The 19,926-nt window shown below is 42.8% G+C and overlaps 1 protein-coding gene across 1 annotated transcript in view; it reads right to left on the reverse strand.

Moving 5' to 3' along the window:
• Window positions 1-19,926, reverse strand: part of tmem266 (transmembrane protein 266) — a 45,342-nt gene that overhangs the window by 7,419 nt on the left and 17,997 nt on the right. The window contains 5 exon segments of the mRNA XM_071416907.1: window positions 98-219; window positions 728-866; window positions 1,078-1,134; window positions 2,399-2,472; window positions 4,270-4,424. Coding sequence (XP_071273008.1) covers window positions 98-219; window positions 728-866; window positions 1,078-1,134; window positions 2,399-2,472; window positions 4,270-4,424 — 547 coding nt within the window.

Consider the following 19,926-nt stretch of genomic DNA (forward strand, 5'->3'; position numbering starts at 1 on the left):
TGAATGTGTTATTTTAGCAATTATGTCTGGCACTTTGCTGCCCTCTACTGGTCAATGACAGGTAATGGTAACTAGTTAGACAGATGTGTAAACATACTGCCTGCTCCTGGCAGATCTGGGTGAGTCTCTCCAGCTGCTCCTCCCTGACAGCTTTGGCCTTCTCATACTGCTGGTTCTCCATCTCCATCTCCATCTCCACCTTCACCTGCAGCACGTAGGCTGGGACAGAACACAGGACAGACTGTTATAGAGACTGCTTTGTAGGGATAAACACAGTCAAACTGACATAACTTATTTTTTTTTATATCCGTAGTAGGCCACATAAGAGGGATTATGATCAGTAATAAAAATATGTTTCCTGTCTTAAATCAATCATTGTACGTGTGTGTGCGTGTGAAACATGGAACTTCCACAAGAGGGCGTAACAATTGAAAACAGTTTAGAGTCAAGAAACAGTACAATGTGTGTGTATCTGTATCAGATTATGTATGTATTTGTCATTGTGTTGTAAAGCAAGTATTGATTGTGGTTGGTAATATGCATGGTAAAAAAAAAACGTAAAACTCAGTAAAAAACCAGTTAGGATAATGACATTCATAGGGGTGGAGCTGCTGAAATATTGTTGTCGTATCTCTGCAATTTGACAGTTAAGGACATGGCACAGAGGAGACTGTATTCATCCACCCTCTGCACCCCATCCATCTACCCCAGGCCCTCCCAGCCTCACCATCGATGATCCTCTTGACCCTCCAGATGCGCAGGGTGATGATGAGGCCGATGGCGTCCCAGGGGCTGCTGGGGCCGTTGGCCACCGTTGAGGCCACCATGGGGGCCAGGGACAGGACTATGACTGCACCGTCAAACACCTACACACAAACACACACACACACAAAGATATTAGCAAGCAGACAATATTTGAATGAAAAAATATGTACACATCCAAGTTTCAGAACATTCGCTCTAGGCCTGTGGGCGGTTTCCAGTCTGATGTCTGACATTGGGAGAATGATATTGCTGTGGAAGTGATGGGGTGCTCCGAGCCCCACCTCAGGACTAATGGCCCCCCAGGGAGCTTACCTCCACTTTGTTCTCGATGTAATCCCAGATCCCCAGCACCACAATTCTGAACACCGTCTGAGAGAGCGGGAGGGAGGGAGAGTGGGGGAGGGAGATAGGGAGGGAAAGGGTAAAAAGGATTGGGGAAGAGAACCATAGCAATAGAATACATTTCCTTTAGTTGTAAACACACCCCTAAAAATACTAATGTCTCAGCGAAAGTGAATTGCAGTTGTGATTCAGTTTTTTCATCTATCCACCGGCAATTCATCAATGACATACTCCTACAGTTCACTACCACAGCGGTCAGATTTCCTTCAAACAATTAGAGACACACTGCACCAGCTACAGCTGACTCATCAGGGGCTGCAGAAGGCCACTGCACTCCTCTCCTCTCTTTTTACATATTCAGGATTCCACCTGAGCAGAAGCTGTCCTGCCACAGCCAATACTTACATGAATCACTAAGGGTTAGCTTTCATTGATAACTAAAACACATACACATGGTAGACGGTGGCAGATTGTGGTAAATTGCATCATTCTGGCAACAATGGCTGACACATAAATAACTTGACATAGAATTCTGCGGCACCCCACAAGCTGTGCTGCAGTACGCCGCAACCTTTAAAGGAAAACCACTGTACTGTTTCTCAACCAAATAGAGCAGCAGACCGGTGAACAGAGAACTACTAAGATAAATGCTGCTAGGCCTGAGGAAACGGTAATCAATAGGGTTTATCTGAGGCTCTGGCGCTAGTTAAAAGCTACGGTGCAACAGAAAAGCTCTATCTGCATTTTAGATAAAAGTGATTACGTTGACGAAACCTAATACATCAAGAGCAATTAACAGTCACAGCAAGTTGTGAAGGGAAATAGTACCAGAATGAGTGAGATCGAGGAGGCTGTAACGCTGTGAACAAGGAGCAAATGAAATAGCTGTGTTTATGTTTAACAATATACTGTATGTGATGGACCAATAGAGTACATTGACCAACGCTCTAATAAGTCGATAAGTGTTGATAAAAGAAAGGCCAGGGCTTAATTTGGTGTAGTAATCAGAATACACCACTGCACCTCTCTAGCTCACCTTTGTCTCATACAACTATAGCACACTAGAGCATTAAATCAACCCTCCGCTACATCAGCTTTAAGTGAGCCTGCTGCCACTGTGGTGACTGTGGGGGGAGGGGAGAGAGAGAGAGAGAGAGAGAGAGAGAGAGAGAGAGAGAGAGAGAGAGAGAGAGAGAGAGAGAGAGAGAGAGAGAGAGAGAGAGAGAGAGAGAGAGAGAGAGAGAGAGAGAGAGAGAGAGAGAGAGAGAGAGAGAGAGAGAGAGTGGCTCACCTCAGTGAAGAACACAGACAGAATGGCCAGGCTGATCCAGTGGATGATGCTGGCAAACTGGAACGCGTTGTTAACTGTGAAGACAGCACAGCAGAGACACCGTTTCAAGATGACTAGTTTAGTCAGGGTTCAGATCAATTGGTAAATACTGGAGACAGACCCAAGCACAAACACATAGCCCTCTGTAGCTCAGTGTGTAGAGCTCAGTGTATACACGCTTGACTGTAGTTTGCTTTGGATAAAAGTGTCTGTTAAATGGCATATGCAGTGCATTCGGAAAGTATTCAGACCCCTTGACTTATTCCACATTTTGATACATTACAGCCTTATTCTAAAATCGATTACAAAGTTTTTTCCCCGTCATCAATCTACAAACAATACCCCATAATGATAAAGCAAAAACAGGTTTTTAGACATTTTTGCATATTGCTCAGTTTGGCCGGGCGGCCAGCTCCAGGAAGAGTCTTTTGATGGTTCCAAACTTCTTCCATTTAAGAACGATGGAGGCCACTGTGTTCCTGGGGACCTTCAATGCTGCAGAAATGCTTGTACCTTCCCCAGATCTGTGCCTCGGCTCCCTGTCTCGGGGCTATACGAACAATTGCTTCGACCTCATTGCTTGGTTTTTGCTCTGACATGCACTGTCAACTGTGGGACCTTATATAGACAGGTGTGTGCCTTTCCAAATCAAATCATGTCCAATCAATTGAATTTACCACAGGTGGACTCCAATCAAGTTGTAGAAACATCTCAAGGAGGATCAATGGAAACAGGATGCACCTGAGCTCAATTTCAAGTCTCATAGGAAAGGGTCTGAATACTTATGTAAATAAGGTATTTCCGTTTTTATTTTAATACATTTGCAAAAATGTCTAAAAAAATGTTTTCGCTTTGTCATTATGGGGTATTGTGTGTAGATTAATGATGAAAAAAATATATTTAATCCAATTTAGAATAAGGCTGTAACGTAACAAATTGTGTAAAAAGTCAAGGGGTCTGAATACTTTCTGAATGCACTGTATATATACTGTATATATTATATAGGCAAAGATGTGCATGCACAGGTTTGTCTGACTTCATGCCTATTCATCAGCCTAATTGTGGCCAGCATCGTACTACATTAGGCTGTCAGCTACAGCATTTCTCTTCAAGCACCTCTTCCCTTCTGTCTTTATTTGTTGTGCTCACTGATCTGTCCATCAGTCCATTAATCTTCCTCCATCCCTCCCTCTCTCTGTACATTCACCCAGCAGACAGACAACCTCTCTCTCCCCATTTATTTGTCTTACTTTACCTCCCAACCGTCCCGTCTCTTCAATCTGCCTCCAGGAACTTGTTAAGACTTGAATACGTTAAGATACATCCATATTGACCTGTAACCCATATAGCCCTACCATCGTTCATAGAGCTTGTGACACCACAGAGGTGGGGACTCCTGACCGTAACCCATGACAGATGAGGACACCCACTTCTCCAGAGCAAGATGATGCAGATGAGGTCATCTCCATGTGCTATGGGTCACAGTGGCATTAGACCACCTGTCACTGTTTACTGAGGAATACTAATGATGCTGATATTATAGGGGAGAGGTCACAGCCCCAGGTCCTGGACCTGTCACTGTCACTGCGTAATAATAGGTACTGTATTATACAACAGGCCTAGCGCCAACATTAGCTACATTCCTAATAACAGATGTGCATTTTTGTAAATTCCAAATTCCAACATAACACAAATTCCACAGCTGTTTTGTGTGTTTTAACTTCCCTAAGGGTCGAATCACAATTGAAGATATGTGCAAGTAACTCAAATGTTCATGTATCTATAAGCCTATATCCAGGTTCTAATACAAAGACAGGTCCAGGGTCACTCACATTGCAGAAGCTTGGTGTCGATGAGCAGCTCCAGACACAGCAGCACGACCACCAGGATGACACAAGCCACCAGGAAACAGTTGAAGCCTGCGCTCAGCAGACATACCTGCCATAGGGCTGCCCTCCGCCCACAGCATGGCTTCAGCCAGTTAGACCTGACACCGGGGGGGTGGGGGGGTGGGGGGGGGGGATGCAGAAACAAAGCTGAATGTCATGATATGCAAATCAGAGATGGAAATGTATTCAATTGTATTAGTTCTCTTTGAAACCTCTATGGTGGAGTCGTTGAGAAGTGCTTTCTACCATGTGTTCGACCAGCAGAAGGCAGCGTTCCAATCAGGCACAAATACATACAAAACACATTCGCACACATTTTTTTGACATCTATTTTATTTCACCTTTATTTAACCAGGTAGGCCAGTTGAGAACAAGTTCTCATTTACAACTGCAACCTGGCCAAGATAGAGCAAAACAGGGCCACACAAACAACAACACAGAGGTACACATGGAATAAACAAACGTACAGTCAATAACACAATAGGAAAAAAAATCTATATACATTGTGTGCAAATGAGGTAAGATTAGGGAGGTAAGGCAATAAATAGGCCGTTTAGCAATTAAACACTGGAGTGGTAGATGTGCAGAAGATGAGTGTGCAAGTAGAGATACTGGGGTGCAAAGGAGCAATAAATAAATAAATAACAATATGGGGATGAGGTAGTTAGACGTGCAATTTACAGATGGGCTATGTACAGATGCAGTGATCTGTGAGCTGCTCTGACAGCTGATGCTTAAAGTTAGAGAGGGAGATATGAGTCTCCAGCTTCAGTGATTTTTGCAATTCGTTCCAGTCATTGGCAGCAGAGAACTGGAAGGAAAGGCGGCCAAAGGAGGAATAGGCTTCGGGGGTGACCAGTGACATATATCTGCTGGAGTATGTGCTACGGGTGGGTGCTGCTATGGTGACCAGTGAGCTGAGATAAGGCGGAGCTTTACCTATCAAAAACTTCTAGATGACCTGGAGCCAGTGGGTTTGGCGACGAATATGAAGCGAGGGCCAGCCAACGAGAGCATAGAGGTCGCAGTGGTGGGTAGTATATGGGGCTTTGGTGACAAAACGGATGGCACTGTGATAGACTGCATCCAATTTGCTGAGTAGAGTGTTGGAGGCTATTTTGTAAATGACATCGCTGAAGTCAAGGATCGGTAGGATAGTCAGTTTTACGAGGGTATGTTTGGCAGCATGAGTGAAGGATGCTTTGTTGTGAAATAGGAAGCCGATTCTAGATTTGATTTTGGATTGGAGATGTTTAATGTGAGTCTGGAACAATATTTTAAAGTCTAACCAGACACCTAGGTATTTGTAATTGTCCACATATTCTAAGTCAGAATCGTCCAGAGTAGTGATGCTGGATGGGCGGGCAGGTGCTGGTAGCGATCGGTTGAAGAGCATGCATTTAGTTTTACTTGCATTTAAGAGCAGTTGGAGGCCACAGAAGGAGTGTTGTATGGCATTGAAGCTCGTCTGGAGGTTAATTAACACAGTGTCCAAAGAAGGGCCAGAAGTATACAGAATGGTGTCGTCTGCATAGAGGTGGATCAGAGAATCACCAGCAGCAAGAGCGACATCATTGATGTATACAGAGAAGAGAGTCGGCCCGAGAATTGAACCCTGTGGCACCCCCATAGAGACTGCCAGGGGGGCCTGGACAATAGGCCCTCCGATTTGACACACTGAACTCTGTCTGAGAAGTAGTTGGTGAACCAGGCGAGGCAGTCATTTGAGAAACCAAGGCCGTTGAGTCTGCAGATAAGAATGTGGTGATTGACAGAGTCGAAAGCCTTGGCCAGGTCGGTGAATACGGCTGCACAGTATTGTCTCTTATCGATGGCGGTTATGATATTGTTTAGGACCTTGAGCGTGGCTGAGGTGCACCCATAACCAGCTCTGAAACCAGATTGCAAGCGGAGAAGGTACGGTGGGATTCGAAATGTTCAGTAGTCTGTTTGTTAACTTGGCTTTCGAAGACCTTAGAAAAAGATAGGGTAAAATAGATATAGGTCTGTAGCAGTTTGGTACTAGAGTGTCTCCCCCTTTGAAGAGGGGGATGACCGCGGCTGCTTTCCAATCTTTGGAAATCTCAGACGATACGAAAGAGAGGTTGAACAGGCTAGTAATAGGGGTTGCAACAATTTCGGAAGATCATTTTAGAAAGAGAGGGTCCAGATTTTCTAGCCCGGCTGATTTGTAGGGGTCCAGATTTTGCAACTCTTTCAGAACATCAGCTATCTGGATTTGGGTGAAGGAGAAATGGGGGAGGTTTGGGCAAGTTGCTGTGGGGGGTGCAGGGCTGTTGACCAGGGTAGGGGTAGCCAGGTGGAAAGCATGGCCAGCCGTAGAAAAATGCTTATTGAAATTCTCAATTATCGTGGATTTATTGGTGGTGACAGTGTTTTCTATCTTCAGTGCAGTGGGCAGCTGGGAGGAGGTGCTCTTATTCTCCATGGACTTTACAGTTTCCCAGAACTTTTTGCAGTTTGTGCTACAGGATGCAAATTTCTGTTTGAAAAAGCTAGCCTTTGCTTTCCTAACTGCCTGTGTATATTGGTTCCTAACTTCCCTGAAAAGTTGCATATCGCGGGGGCTATTCGATGCTAATGCAGTACGCCACAGGATGTTTTTGTGCTGGTCAAGGGCAGTCACACATACTACAGATACTACCGATTTGTGACAAGGTTTGTTGGCCAACACAGAGCTTGTGTTTGCCTTGTGGCACCACTCACCACATGGCCATATTTACTCAGCTTTACGAACAAAATGTATTGGCACTTTCGAGAGCTGAGCAGTATGTTGAAGCTATAAAACTCTAAACATGATGTTGATGTTCATGATCTCTTTAATTAGAGATATAAAGAGAGATATTTCCCAGCCAGATCTCTGTGCTCAGTGTGCCTCATTCCTTTTGGAAGCAGACTCTGTTCTGTTGTGTTGTGTTCCAGCCATCACCATGCTGGCTGTGGGACTGTTTAGCAGAGAGTATTCTCTCTGCTACTCTCTGCTACCGCACAGTAAGCGATACTGGTGCACCAAGTCTGGAACCAACAGGACCCTGAACAGCTTCTACCTCCATGCCATAATACTGCTAAATAGATAGTTACATAGTTAACCAAATAGCTATCCAGACTATCTGTATTGACCCTTTTTGCACAAACTTTTTTTACTCATCACATTGTTTATTATCTATCTAGTCACTTTATTCCTAGTTATATATACATGTCTCCTTTATTTACCTTGTACTCCTGCACATCGACTCGGTACTGGTACCCTATGTAGGCTCCATTGACAGTAGGCTCCAGTGATCCTCCTCCCTGTACATCGCCATGCATTTTCATGTGTGGACATAAGAGTGGCATTTCCCAGGTGAGCTGGTCGCTTGTCTAGGTACATTGTGTCTGCCTTAAATCCAACCCGTCTCCCCTCTGTGTCCCTCCTACCAGACACTAGGCCTGAGAGAGGCTCCCAGGGATTTACGGTCAATAAATAATGACAGATCTGTGCGAGGCAGACAGACTTTACTTCCCTGTCACTACTCTGTCACCTTTCCCAGAGTGAAGAAATACCATGATCAACATCCGTCTCTAAGCACAAGAGAGGCAGAAAGATTCTACTTCCAGGCTTCAGGACAGAGCAGGCAAACAGACAGAGAGGCAGTTATTTTTGAAGCCACCGGGGCTATGCAAAGAGGGGTAGAGAGAGAAAAGAGAGAGGGTGGGGAGGGAGAGAGAGGTTGGAGCCAGAGAGAGAGAGAGAGAGAGTAAGAGTGTCCCAGTGAGAGGAGCCAGTTTGCGGCTACAGCTGGACCTCCGGTGGAGGACTAGACATCCTGTCCACCTGGAGCCAAGGTCCGCAGAGGGCCTGGGGGCTGGAGCAGGGCCATGCTGTGTCAATGAGCACTCCCAGGGGCGAACTGGCACACGCTGCTGCCCACTGCTCCCCTGCCAGTCACTCTGAGCCAAGCCATGCCAACAGATTAGGAGCACATCTCTGGAGGTGACAGGGAATTAGAGGAGGATTCCATGTGATAGTAGAAAAATACTTTCATTCATTCTATTTATTGGCCAGTAGTTAAAACATTTCTGCCACAGCTATGTGAAAGGGTAGCACAATGACAAAGCACCTTTTTTTAGGAAACACCTCTGTAAAGTTTTGGATTAAAAAGGCAAATTTTAATGTATATGGTTTCATAATTCATTTACAGGGCTCCCTCCAGCAAAGAAGGAAAATGTATTAATTTAATAAAATGGTCAAGAAAATCCCTATCTTGAAGGAGTGTAAATGGCCCCCCGACCTCTCGAAGCTCAGAAATTACATTTTGGGGAAATAATTTTAAACCTGGAGCACTGAAGACTTTAATTGAAGTAGTATCAGTGGTAAAACTGAGTGAGAGTGGCTATAGAACAGGCAATAATTCAAGGAGCTCCACACACACACACACTCCACACACACACACACACACACACACATGCGCACACACACACGCTCACACACACACTCTCACACACACACACACACACACACACACACACACACACACACACACACACACACACACACACACACACACACACACACACACACACACACACACACACACACACACACACACACACACACACACACACACACACACACACACACGCCCACACACACACGCCCACACACACACTCTCACACACACACACACACACACACACACACACACACACACACACACACACACACACACACACACACACACACACACACACACACACACACACACACACACACACACACACACACACACACACACACACACACACACACACACACACACACACACACAGTATTTGCAAGGAGGAAATGAGAGCTGCAGAGGGGTATGGACCAGAAAGGTTTATAAAGGCATCAGGAGTAAGTTGCGGTAGGTAGTGAAAGTGGGAGCGAGGGGAGATTGAACTGTGGTAGACAGAGGAGGAGGATTAAACCATGGGACTGATCAATACAGCCCAGGAGAGGAGAGGAGGTGAGCTGCTGGACATGACATCAGCTGATACAGCCCTCACAACAGACAGAGAGGAGAGATGACAGAGTGGACAGAGATATCACTGTGTGTCAGGGAGCAGGTGTGTGACTGACCAAACTCAGGCACACTGTTGGTGGCCCTTACTCCTGCTCCGCTCCACAGGCTGGGCTTGGCTCAGGCCCCTGCTAGTCTTACTGAAAAGAACCTATCAGAAAAATACTGCTTTCAGTTACCGTCAAGATTAAAGACAAAGTTAAGGCACCAGGCCTCCTTGTTGTTCTGGTGTGTGTGGAAAAGGGTGTGTGTGCTGTGAGCTCCTGGGACCATGTTAATGGTGGTTACTCACCCCATCTGCCACCATTGTAGCCTGGTCCCAGATCTGTTTAACTGCTATGGTCATTATCATGCCAAATGTACAATTTATAACTATTTCTTTGGTCGTTGTCATGCCAATTCCTATGCCAACTCATATGTGACACGCCAGCGCAATGGGGGTGGATGACGCTAGTTGCTACTTCCCAGTAAGGCCGTTTTTGCAGACATGCCTTCTTAAACATGTAAACTTTCATGTACCTTAATTACAAACTTGTATGGGAGTTGTAAATATGAATGTTAAATTAGGAGCCTAGTTTAGCCTGAGCTACTGTACATAGGGAGAAAGACATAATCCTTCCTAGCTAGACATGATTGGCTGAGATAATGGAGGGCTTGACCATGCTGACGGTTGGCCACGCGTTTCTTTACACGTTTTTTAAAGAGATGGGTGGGGCTATGGCTTAAGAGGGTGTGAACAATGCTGAATGGGCGTAAACAAAGAGGAGCTCTCTAGCACTCAAAATCTTTCCGAGGCATTTTCTCCTACTTGTCTCCTAAGTGGGATATTACAGGTTTTTTCAATTGCTAACAAGAATCGGTCAATAGTGAAGCAACTTTTTCATAACTCTTCACACAGTCTGCATTACCAACATGCATCTTGGCCAAACAGTTAATCTCACCTCCAAAACTCACTCAAACCACCAAAACACTTCATACATGTCTCAAAATAAGCTTGTTCGACCAGAAAACTGGCAACAATTCTCACTCAGAAAGCATACGTTGTCTCTCTTAACACACTGACCTGAAAAACACTAACAACAGGGAGCATTACATAAATGATTAACTTTTCTCTTTGAAGTCTGAATGATTTTTCACATAAATCAGTATTTCATTGTAGAATAAGAATAACACCTTTTCACTTTATTGACTGTACTAAAGTATATGTAACAAGAATTAATCAGAAACGCAGCAATTGGCTTCAATAGCCTTTATTTTTTTCTATATCTTGGCATGTAATAATTTACTTGTGAAAAATAAAAAGTTGAAACAAAAAACAAATTCCTGAAATTCCAGGGCTGCAATAATAATTACAAAAAACCCATCAACAACATGTATAGTATAATCACTCATACTGTACAGTACTGTGAGGGTTCTAGTTCTCATCAACATGTATAGTATAATAACTCATACTGTACAGTACTGTGAGGGTTCTAGTTCTCATCAACATGTATAGTATAATCACTCATACTGTACAGTACTGTGAGGGTTCTAGTTCTCATCAACATGTATAGTATAATCACTCATACTGTACAGTACTGTGAGGGGTCTAGTTCTCATCAACATGTATAGTATAATCACTCATACTGTACAGTACTGTGAGGGTTCTAGTTCTCATCAACATGTATAGTATAATCACTCATACTGTACAGTACTGTGAGGGTTCTAGTTCTCATCAACATGTATAGTATAATCACTCATACTGTACAGTACTGTGAGGGTTCTAGTTCTCATCAACATGTATAGTATAATCACTCATACTGTACAGTACTGTGAGGGTTCTAGTTCTCATCAACATGTATAGTATAATCACTCATACTGTACAGTACTGCGAGGGGTCTAGTTCTCATCAACATGTATAGTATAATCACTCATACTGTACAGTACTGCGAGGGTTCTAGTTCTCATCAACATGTATAGTATAATCACTCATACTGTACAGTACTGTGAGGGGTCTAGTTCTCATCAACATGTATAGTATAATCACTCATACTGTACAGTACTGTGAGGGTTCTAGTTCTCATCAACATGTATAGTATAATCACTCATACTGTACAGTACTGTGAGGGTTCTAGTTCTCATCAACATGTATAGTATAATCACTCATACTGTACAGTACTGTGAGGGGTCTAGTTCTCATCAACATGTATAGTATAATCACTCATACTGTACAGTACTGTGAGGGTTCTAGTTCTCATCAACATGTATAGTATAATCACTCATACTGTACAGTACTGTGAGGGGTCTAGTTCTCATCAACATGTATAGTATAATCACTCATACTGTACAGTACTGTGAGGGTTCTAGTTCTCATCAACATGTAGAGTATAATCACTCATACTGTACAGTACTGTGAGGGTTCTAGTTCTCATCAACATGTATAGTATAATCACTCATACTGTACAGTACTGTGAGGGGTCTAGTTCTCATCAACATGTATAGTATAATCACTCATACTGTACAGTACTGTGAGGGTTCTAGTTCTCATCAACATGTATAGTATAATCACTCATACTGTACAGTACTGTGAGGGTTCTAGTTCTCATCAACATGTATAGTATAATCACTCATACTGTACAGTACTGTGAGGGTTCTAGTTCTCATCAACATGTATAGTATAATCACTCATACTGTACAGTACTGTGAGGGGTCTAATTCTCATCAACATGTATAGTATAATCACTCATACTGTACAGTACTGTGAGGGGTCTAATTCTCATCAACATGTATAGTATAATCACTCATACTGTACAGTACTGTGAGGGTTCTAGTTCTCATCAACATGTATAGTACACTCATACTGTACAGTACTGTGAGGGGTCTAGTTCTCATCAACATGTATAGTATAATCACTCATACTGTACAGTACTGTGAGGGGTCTAGTTCTCATCAACATGTATAGTATAATCACTCATACTGTACAGTACTGTGAGGGTTCTAGTTCTCATCAACATGTATAGTATAATCACTCATACTGTACATTACTGCGAGGGTTCTAGTTCTCATCAACATGTATAGTACACTCATACTGTACAGTACTGTGAGGGTTCTAGTTCTCATCAACATGTATAGTATAATCACTCATACTGTACAGTACTGTGAGGGGTCTAGTTCTCATCAACATGTATAGTATAATCACTCATACTGTACAGTACTGTGAGGGTTGTAGTTCTCATCAACATGTATAGTATAATCACTCATACTGTACAGTACTGTGAGGGTTCTAGTTCTCCCTCTCTCCTGCATTTGGCCACAAGTTCTCATCAACATCCCATCTTATGTCTTCTCTGGTGATGCATCTTGGAAAGTATCTTCTGGAATGTCTAATCCAACCCTGGCAGTCTTCAGGAGAAATGTCTCCACACCCTGGCAGTCTTCAGGAGAAGTGTCTCCACACCCTGGCAGTCTTCAGGAGAAGTGTCTCCACACCCCACATTCATGGCATCCAGTAAGGACATCTGGTCATGTAGAGGGGGGTCATAAACCTTCCACCTCCATGCAGAGAAAAACTCCTCTATCGGGTTTAGGAAGGGGGAGTATGGAGGCAGGAATAGTACTGACATCCTGGGATGTGCAGCAAACCAGTCTGTGACTGCAGCAGAGTGGTGGAATGCCACATTATCCCACACAACAACGAAGGTAGGGAAGTTTCTTGCCCCTCTCTCCTTCGCTGGTACAAGTTGATTATGCAGGTCATCCAGAAAAGAAATGAGCATCTGTATTGTAGGGGACAATGAGTGGTTTGTGTAACAGCAAACCATCATTGGACAGTGCTGCACACATTGTGATGTTAGCTCCTTTCTGGCCTGGGACATCCACGGTTGCTCTCTATCCAATCACATTTCTTCCCCTGCGGCGTGTTTTTGCCAGGTTGAATCCAGCTTCATCCACAAAGATGAATGTATGTGCAGTTTGCCTGGCTTCCATCTCCATTACTCTCTAAAATACAATAAATCCACAGTTTTACAGTACTTTACATTATGCATAGCTGTGTATGTACCCTGTTTAGTTATTGAACAGACATCTAACCTGGACATATTGATACCAGAGTTCTTTCACACGTTCACCATTTCTCTCAAAGGGTACAGTGTACAACTGCTTCATCCTTATTTTGTGTTTCTCTACGACTCTGGCAATTGTCGTTGTGCTGGCCGGATTCACATTTCCAAAAGTGATAGAGATGTTCGATTGAGTTCATGTCCGAGCTTAGCTGGGCCACTCAAGGACATTCATAGACATATCCTGAAGCCACTCCTGCGTTGTCTTGGCTGTGTACTTAGGGTCGTTGTCCTGTTGGAAGGTGAACCTTCGCCGCAGTCTGAGGTCCTGAGTGCACTGGAGCAGGTTTTCATCAAGGATCTCTGTGTTCTATGCTCCGTTCATCTTTCTCTCAATCCTGACTAGTCTCCCAGTCCATGCTGCTGAAAAACATCCCCACAGCATGATGCTGCTACCACCATGCTTCACCGTAGGGATGGTGCCAGATTTCATCCAGATGTGATGCTTGCCATTCAAGCCAAAGAGTTCAATCTTGGTTTCATCAGACCAGAGAATCTTGTTTCTCATGGTCTGAGAGTCCTTTAGGTGCCTTTTGGCAAACACCAAGCGGGCTGTCATGTGCCTTTTACTGAGGAGTGGCTTCCATCTGGTCACTCTACTATAAAGGCCTGATCGGTAGAGTGCTGCAGAGATGGCTGTTCTTCTGGAAGGTTCTCCCATCTCCACAGAGGAACTTTGGAGCTTTTTCAGAGTGAGCATCGGGTTCTTGGTCACCTCCCTGACCAAGGCCCTTCTCCCCAGATTGCTCAGTTTGGCCAGGCAGCCAGCTCTAGGAGAGTCTATGTGTGTCCAAACTTCTTCCATTTCAGAATAATCGAGGCCACTGTGTTCTTGGTTTTTGCTCTGACATACACTGTCAACTGTGGGACCTTATGTAGAAAGGTGTGTGCCTTTCCAAATCATGTCCAATCAATTGAATTTACCACAGGTGGACTCCAATCTAGTTGTAGAAACATCTCAAGGAGGATCAATGGAAACAGGATGCACCTGAGCTCAATTTCGAGTCTCATAGCAAATGGTCTGAATTATTATGTAAATAAGGTATTTCTGTTTTTCATTTCATTTTTAATACATTTGCAAACATTTCTAAACCTGTTTTCACTTTGTCATTATGGGGTATTCTATGGACATAGATGAGGAACATATTTTATTTAATCAATTTTAGAATAATTCTGTAATGTAACAAAATGTGGAAAAAGTCAAGGGGTCTGAACACTTTCTGAATGCACTGTATGTAGCAGCTGTCTTCTATTCTGTACTGCCTGTAGTCTCATGGTTATTGATGAGTATGATTGTTGGCCCCGCTGCCACTAACTCCATGTTACTCTTTTCTGATTCATTCCCACTGCATGAGGGGCTCTGAGCCCCTCTAGGTAGCAACCTGCCTGACGTCAACCCCTCCCTGCCTGGCTTGGTGCCTGGCTTGGTGCCTGGCCTGTCCAACCCCAGGCCCCCAGTCCTGCTCTGCCTGTGACCCTGCCCAGCTGCTGGATCTTTGCTGCCCCAATCGTACCTGCTTCTTGTCCAGTCTCCAAGATCTGTGTCTCCAGTACCAAGATGACATTTACCATGTACAGATCACACACTCTTTTGTTTCTGAGAATTTTCCTGCACAGTAGGAAATGTAAACTTGTAGTGTAATCGAGTTTTAAAAACGCTTCTAAAGTTAAACATCTCCACTTTCAAACATCATGACTTGATTTGCCTTAACAAAAAATGTAGCAACCTCTACAAAGATGTCCATTACCTATAATTCACATAATAATTCACATTTCCTGCTGCTGCAGGATTATTTTCCTGCTGTAGCAAACTGGCTCAAATTAAGATCCTACATCTGTACGAACAACTTTAAATGTTAAAACAATTATTTTATTTTGCTTTTCCATCATTACTAAACGTTTACTATGAGGTACGTTGGTTTGGTTTACAGGTGTTTTAGCACTGGGCCTATCGTCAGTAAACCTTAAAAGTAACATTTCAAGTAAATTATTAATTGATATACGTATGTTGATAATTAGTGTATTTTCTAGGCACTTGCTTGATTGTCTTATAAAAGAGATCAGGGAGAATTTTCCTGTTTACTCCATATTGGCTTAAATGAGATTCTGGTTTTTTGCTTTCCTCTGAAAAACATTGTAACATTAAATATTGTAACATTAAATAAATACTAATAAATACATAATTTCTGTTGCAATTTGTCATTATTGTACTTTTACTAAAGATAGATGACACACTGTAACGGGTTTCGTCCTCGTCTGAAGAGGAGTATGAAATGTCGGACCAATGTGCAGCGTGGTAAGTGTCCATTTTAATTATTATAAAACTGAACACTAACAATACAAAATAACAAAGTGCAAAATACTGAACCCCCCCCCCGAAACAGTCCCGTATGGTGAAAACACTAACACAGGAAACAACCACCCACAAAACACAAATGAAAACAGGCTACCTAAATGTGGCTCCCAATCAGAGACAACAACTGACACTTGCCTCTGATTGAGAACCATACTAGGCCAAACACATAGAAACAGACAACCTAGACATACAACATAGAATGCCCACCCACATCACACCCTGAACAAACAAAACATAGAAACATACAAAGCAATCTATGGTCAGGGTGTGACACACACATTAGCAGGTTTTTGCATTTGGAAATGTCCAAATGTAACGTTGTATTATAATGCTGTGAAATCACCTTCTGGTGTAAAAAAAAAACTTGGAAATGAAACACAAAAACGACATTTTAAGTGAGAAGTAGACAGGTCTGATGGCGAAAAAGAAAGGAAATTGACAAGAGCAGCATTTGGCCTACTTCACCCATGAATGAATGAGGCAACAGTAGACCAACATCCTCACACACTCAGTTTTAAGAAAAGCTCCATTGAAGCCAAAGTGTAAGTATGAAAAGGGCTAGATGGAGAGCTCTGAACCGGGTGTGCTGTGCCAATGTTCTGAAATTGTTCAAAGCTCTTGATTGATGTCTCAATTGCACATTTACACCAGAACCAGTCTGCTCTCTCTGAAAAACTCCAAGGCATTAGGAACCAGACCTATGGCAGCAGTCACACCATTACCGTTGATTCCAAAAAGTAATTCAGTTTGAAAATGGATTGGGCCAGCCTTGTTGTTCCCTCAATTTTAAAACCTGTAAATATATGGTAATGAGGTAGATGTGAGATATTTCCACCAACAAAGGAAGTGATTGTTAAACCCGTCCAAGCCTGTCTAATACTTCTCCCTCTGTTCTGATAACTTCATGGCTCTATGGGTTCTCCATGTAGAAACTCCAACCAATTCACACCAATCTCCTGAACTCAGCATGCATAGAGGAAAATGGACTAGCACTGTGAGCCCGCAGCTAACTTTAGTTTGGGGAAGTTCTTTCTTTGTTGTCTGCAAAGGCTTCTTGCTGTCTTTTCCTGACAAACCCACTACCAATCCAAGCACTTAAAAAAAGGCATTGCTTTCCTCCAAAAAAAGCAAAGACAATTGCACTCTATTGTTTTAAAATCATTACAAATCTCAATGTAACAACTGGCGGAATCCCTGAGACCACTGCTGAATCATCTGTGTCATCATCCCAGCCAATAGAATCAGTCCCTGAGAGAGGAAAACCAACTAAGTACTAAATATGCTGAATATGGCTTCTGCTGCTGTTATCACAGGTAATCAATTGTACATCTGAGAGGTTCCGCATTTATTACCAATTCATCACACTAACGCCAGGGGAATTGGCAAATACTTTGCAGGGATTTATACAATGAAAAGTGCAAGTTAATTTGGTAGTGTAACGATGTGCGCTGAGAGTCGGGAAGCAAGTTCAGGGAGTGTTTTAATAAATAAACACAACTAAATACAAAACAAGAACCACAAACAACGCACAGACGTGACACTGGAACAGAAACAGCAACAATGACGACTGGGGAAGAAACCAAAGGGAGTGACATATAAAGGACAGGTAACCAAGGAGGTGATGGAGTCCAGGTGAGTGTCATTATGCGCCTAACGCTGGTGACAGATGTGCGCTCTAACGAGCAGCCTGGTGACCTAGAGGCCAGAGAGGGAGCACATGTGACAGGTAGGAATATGTGGGATTTGACATGTTCATCATCCATCTCTAATTGGACTTCTGTAAATATACAGTAACATGTGACTGCCAGTCATTCTGACACGTGCACCTGTTACAGGAAGCAAGCCTACACTCAATCTTAAACTCCTATGATGCTGAATTTTTTTTAAATGCCACATAACTTGGAGATTCTTTTTGCACACCTGTACCATGACATACAGTGAGCTTAGTGCCAAAAGTGATGCAGCCTATTCTTTGCCGAAGAAATAGGCTTTTAATATAAGGCAAATGAAGATGGATCGGCCTACATCTGCAGTGCAGCAGAAAGGCTGGTTCCGAAGAAAGAGTTTTTACCAGAACACTTGAACTCTCTTGCTCTCAGCCCAAAAAGCAATCTAGCCCTTTGCATGTCTGTGAATATTAACAAACCCTCAAACCAAGCCCTTAAATGTAATCTATTTTGCTACCCGGCATGTGGTACCTGCTGCACAGCCAATTTGATGGAGAGGACTGTTCTTCTGTGTGTTTGACTCCCCTCTACTCTTTTCAGAAATCCATCTACAGATACCAGGTAGGTAGAATATGACTCTGGCTTCTGCTGATATATATTACTCCTGCCAAGATTCAGTTCAAATTCATTCTGTACTGTATTCTTACATTCTGTGATGTTCATATCACTTCAATCTTAATTCTACTGTCTGTTGAAATGTACAAGTGAGTGCATCATTAACTGCATCATTTGTATCATTTCTGCTGAGCAACAGTCATGTCTCAACGGTTACAGGATAAGTCGCCCGAGGACTTGATGCCAGTAGGGCACTCAGAGCAAATTTGTAATCAATCTACCCTGCACTAATCTGGCCATGTGTAAGCTAATATAATACCATACTTCTCACCATCACTGTATGTATCAGCCCTGTGCTTCTCACTGCAGAGCCAGCACACCACAGAGTCAGCCCTTCCACCTTCACCCAACATGGAGACCAGTCCACATTCATCAAATGGAGTCATTTCACACTAATCTTTGGCAGGCATCTTTGTGAATGAATGGGACGGTGGGAGCAGGGTGAGAGCCCCTCCTCTCTCGCTCTCCTTCAGTCACAATACCAGGTTGACCCACATGAACCATCTGCCATTGCTGCGGCGCATCACACTGGCCCTTTGAGATCAGTGGCATATGCTGCTGTTCCTGCTGCTGGAAGCTTTTGACTATGGGTCGCATGCTGATCTTGATGATGATATACCCAGAGAGGGGTTGAGGGCCTGGGTTGGCAGCTCAGAAAGGAGCCCTGGCCCCACTTGTAGCTCTGGAGTGGCCTGGGGCCTCATTTATAACCGTTGCGTGAATTTTACACTAAATAAATGCATGCCCCATTTCTGAAAATAATACGTATTTATAAAAATATTGAGATTTAAAAACTTGGCGCACGCCACACATATACACATTCCTGTTATAAATCAGACCCTTAGTAAAACTGTGTTAAACTGAATGCGGTTGGATCATCACATAATTGGCATATATATTACTCTTACAGAATTTCCTCGTGGGTGAGGATATTGGACATTTAATCAAAGCTTTCTAGATGATAAATTGTTTAGAACTAGGACAGAAGAATTTATAACTGACTTTTTCAGACATTGCATAGGTATAGCAGATCTCCTTATTGTATGGGACACTTTTAAATGTGCCATGCAATTCAGTACTCATCTATAAAACAAAAGCAATTTAGATCAAAAGAGTCCATATTAACAAAGGAAATTGAAGGACTAACAGTAAGGTTAGATAGCAATAAAAAGTGTACCATAGAGGCACAGAATAAGTTAGACGAAAAGCAAAAAGAAATGGAGGAACTTATTCAAGAAAGATTAAGTTAATATATTATAAAAAATAAAGCAAACTGGATGGAATATGGTGAAAAATGCACCAAATTACTTTTCAATCTTCAATATAGAAATGCTACCAAAATAATATATTGAAACTTGTTACAAATGATGGGTTCACACATGATTCACCGAATGATATTTTGAAAAAGGAAGTAAAGTACTTTAAGATTATGTTTTCGTTTGTCTCCTCCATCTCCACTAACCGAAGCTAATCGTATGGATTTTCCCCCTAATAATAATGTAAAATTAACATCTATACAATAAGACTAATGTGAAGGCCAAATTACAGAGGAGGAACTTCTTGATGCAATTAAAGCCTTTAAGGTTGGGAAACCTGCAGGGCTGTATGGCATACCAGTGGAAGTATACCAAACTGTTTTGATATACTCAGAGGACCATTATTAGCATGTTTTAACCACTCCTATATAAATGGTAGATTATCGGACACGCAACAAGAAGGTCTGATATCATTATTACTGAAAC

Source organism: Salvelinus alpinus, chromosome 9 (genome assembly GCF_045679555.1).
Source record: "Salvelinus alpinus chromosome 9, SLU_Salpinus.1, whole genome shotgun sequence".
In the NCBI taxonomy this organism is placed as follows: domain Eukaryota; kingdom Metazoa; phylum Chordata; class Actinopteri; order Salmoniformes; family Salmonidae; genus Salvelinus; species Salvelinus alpinus.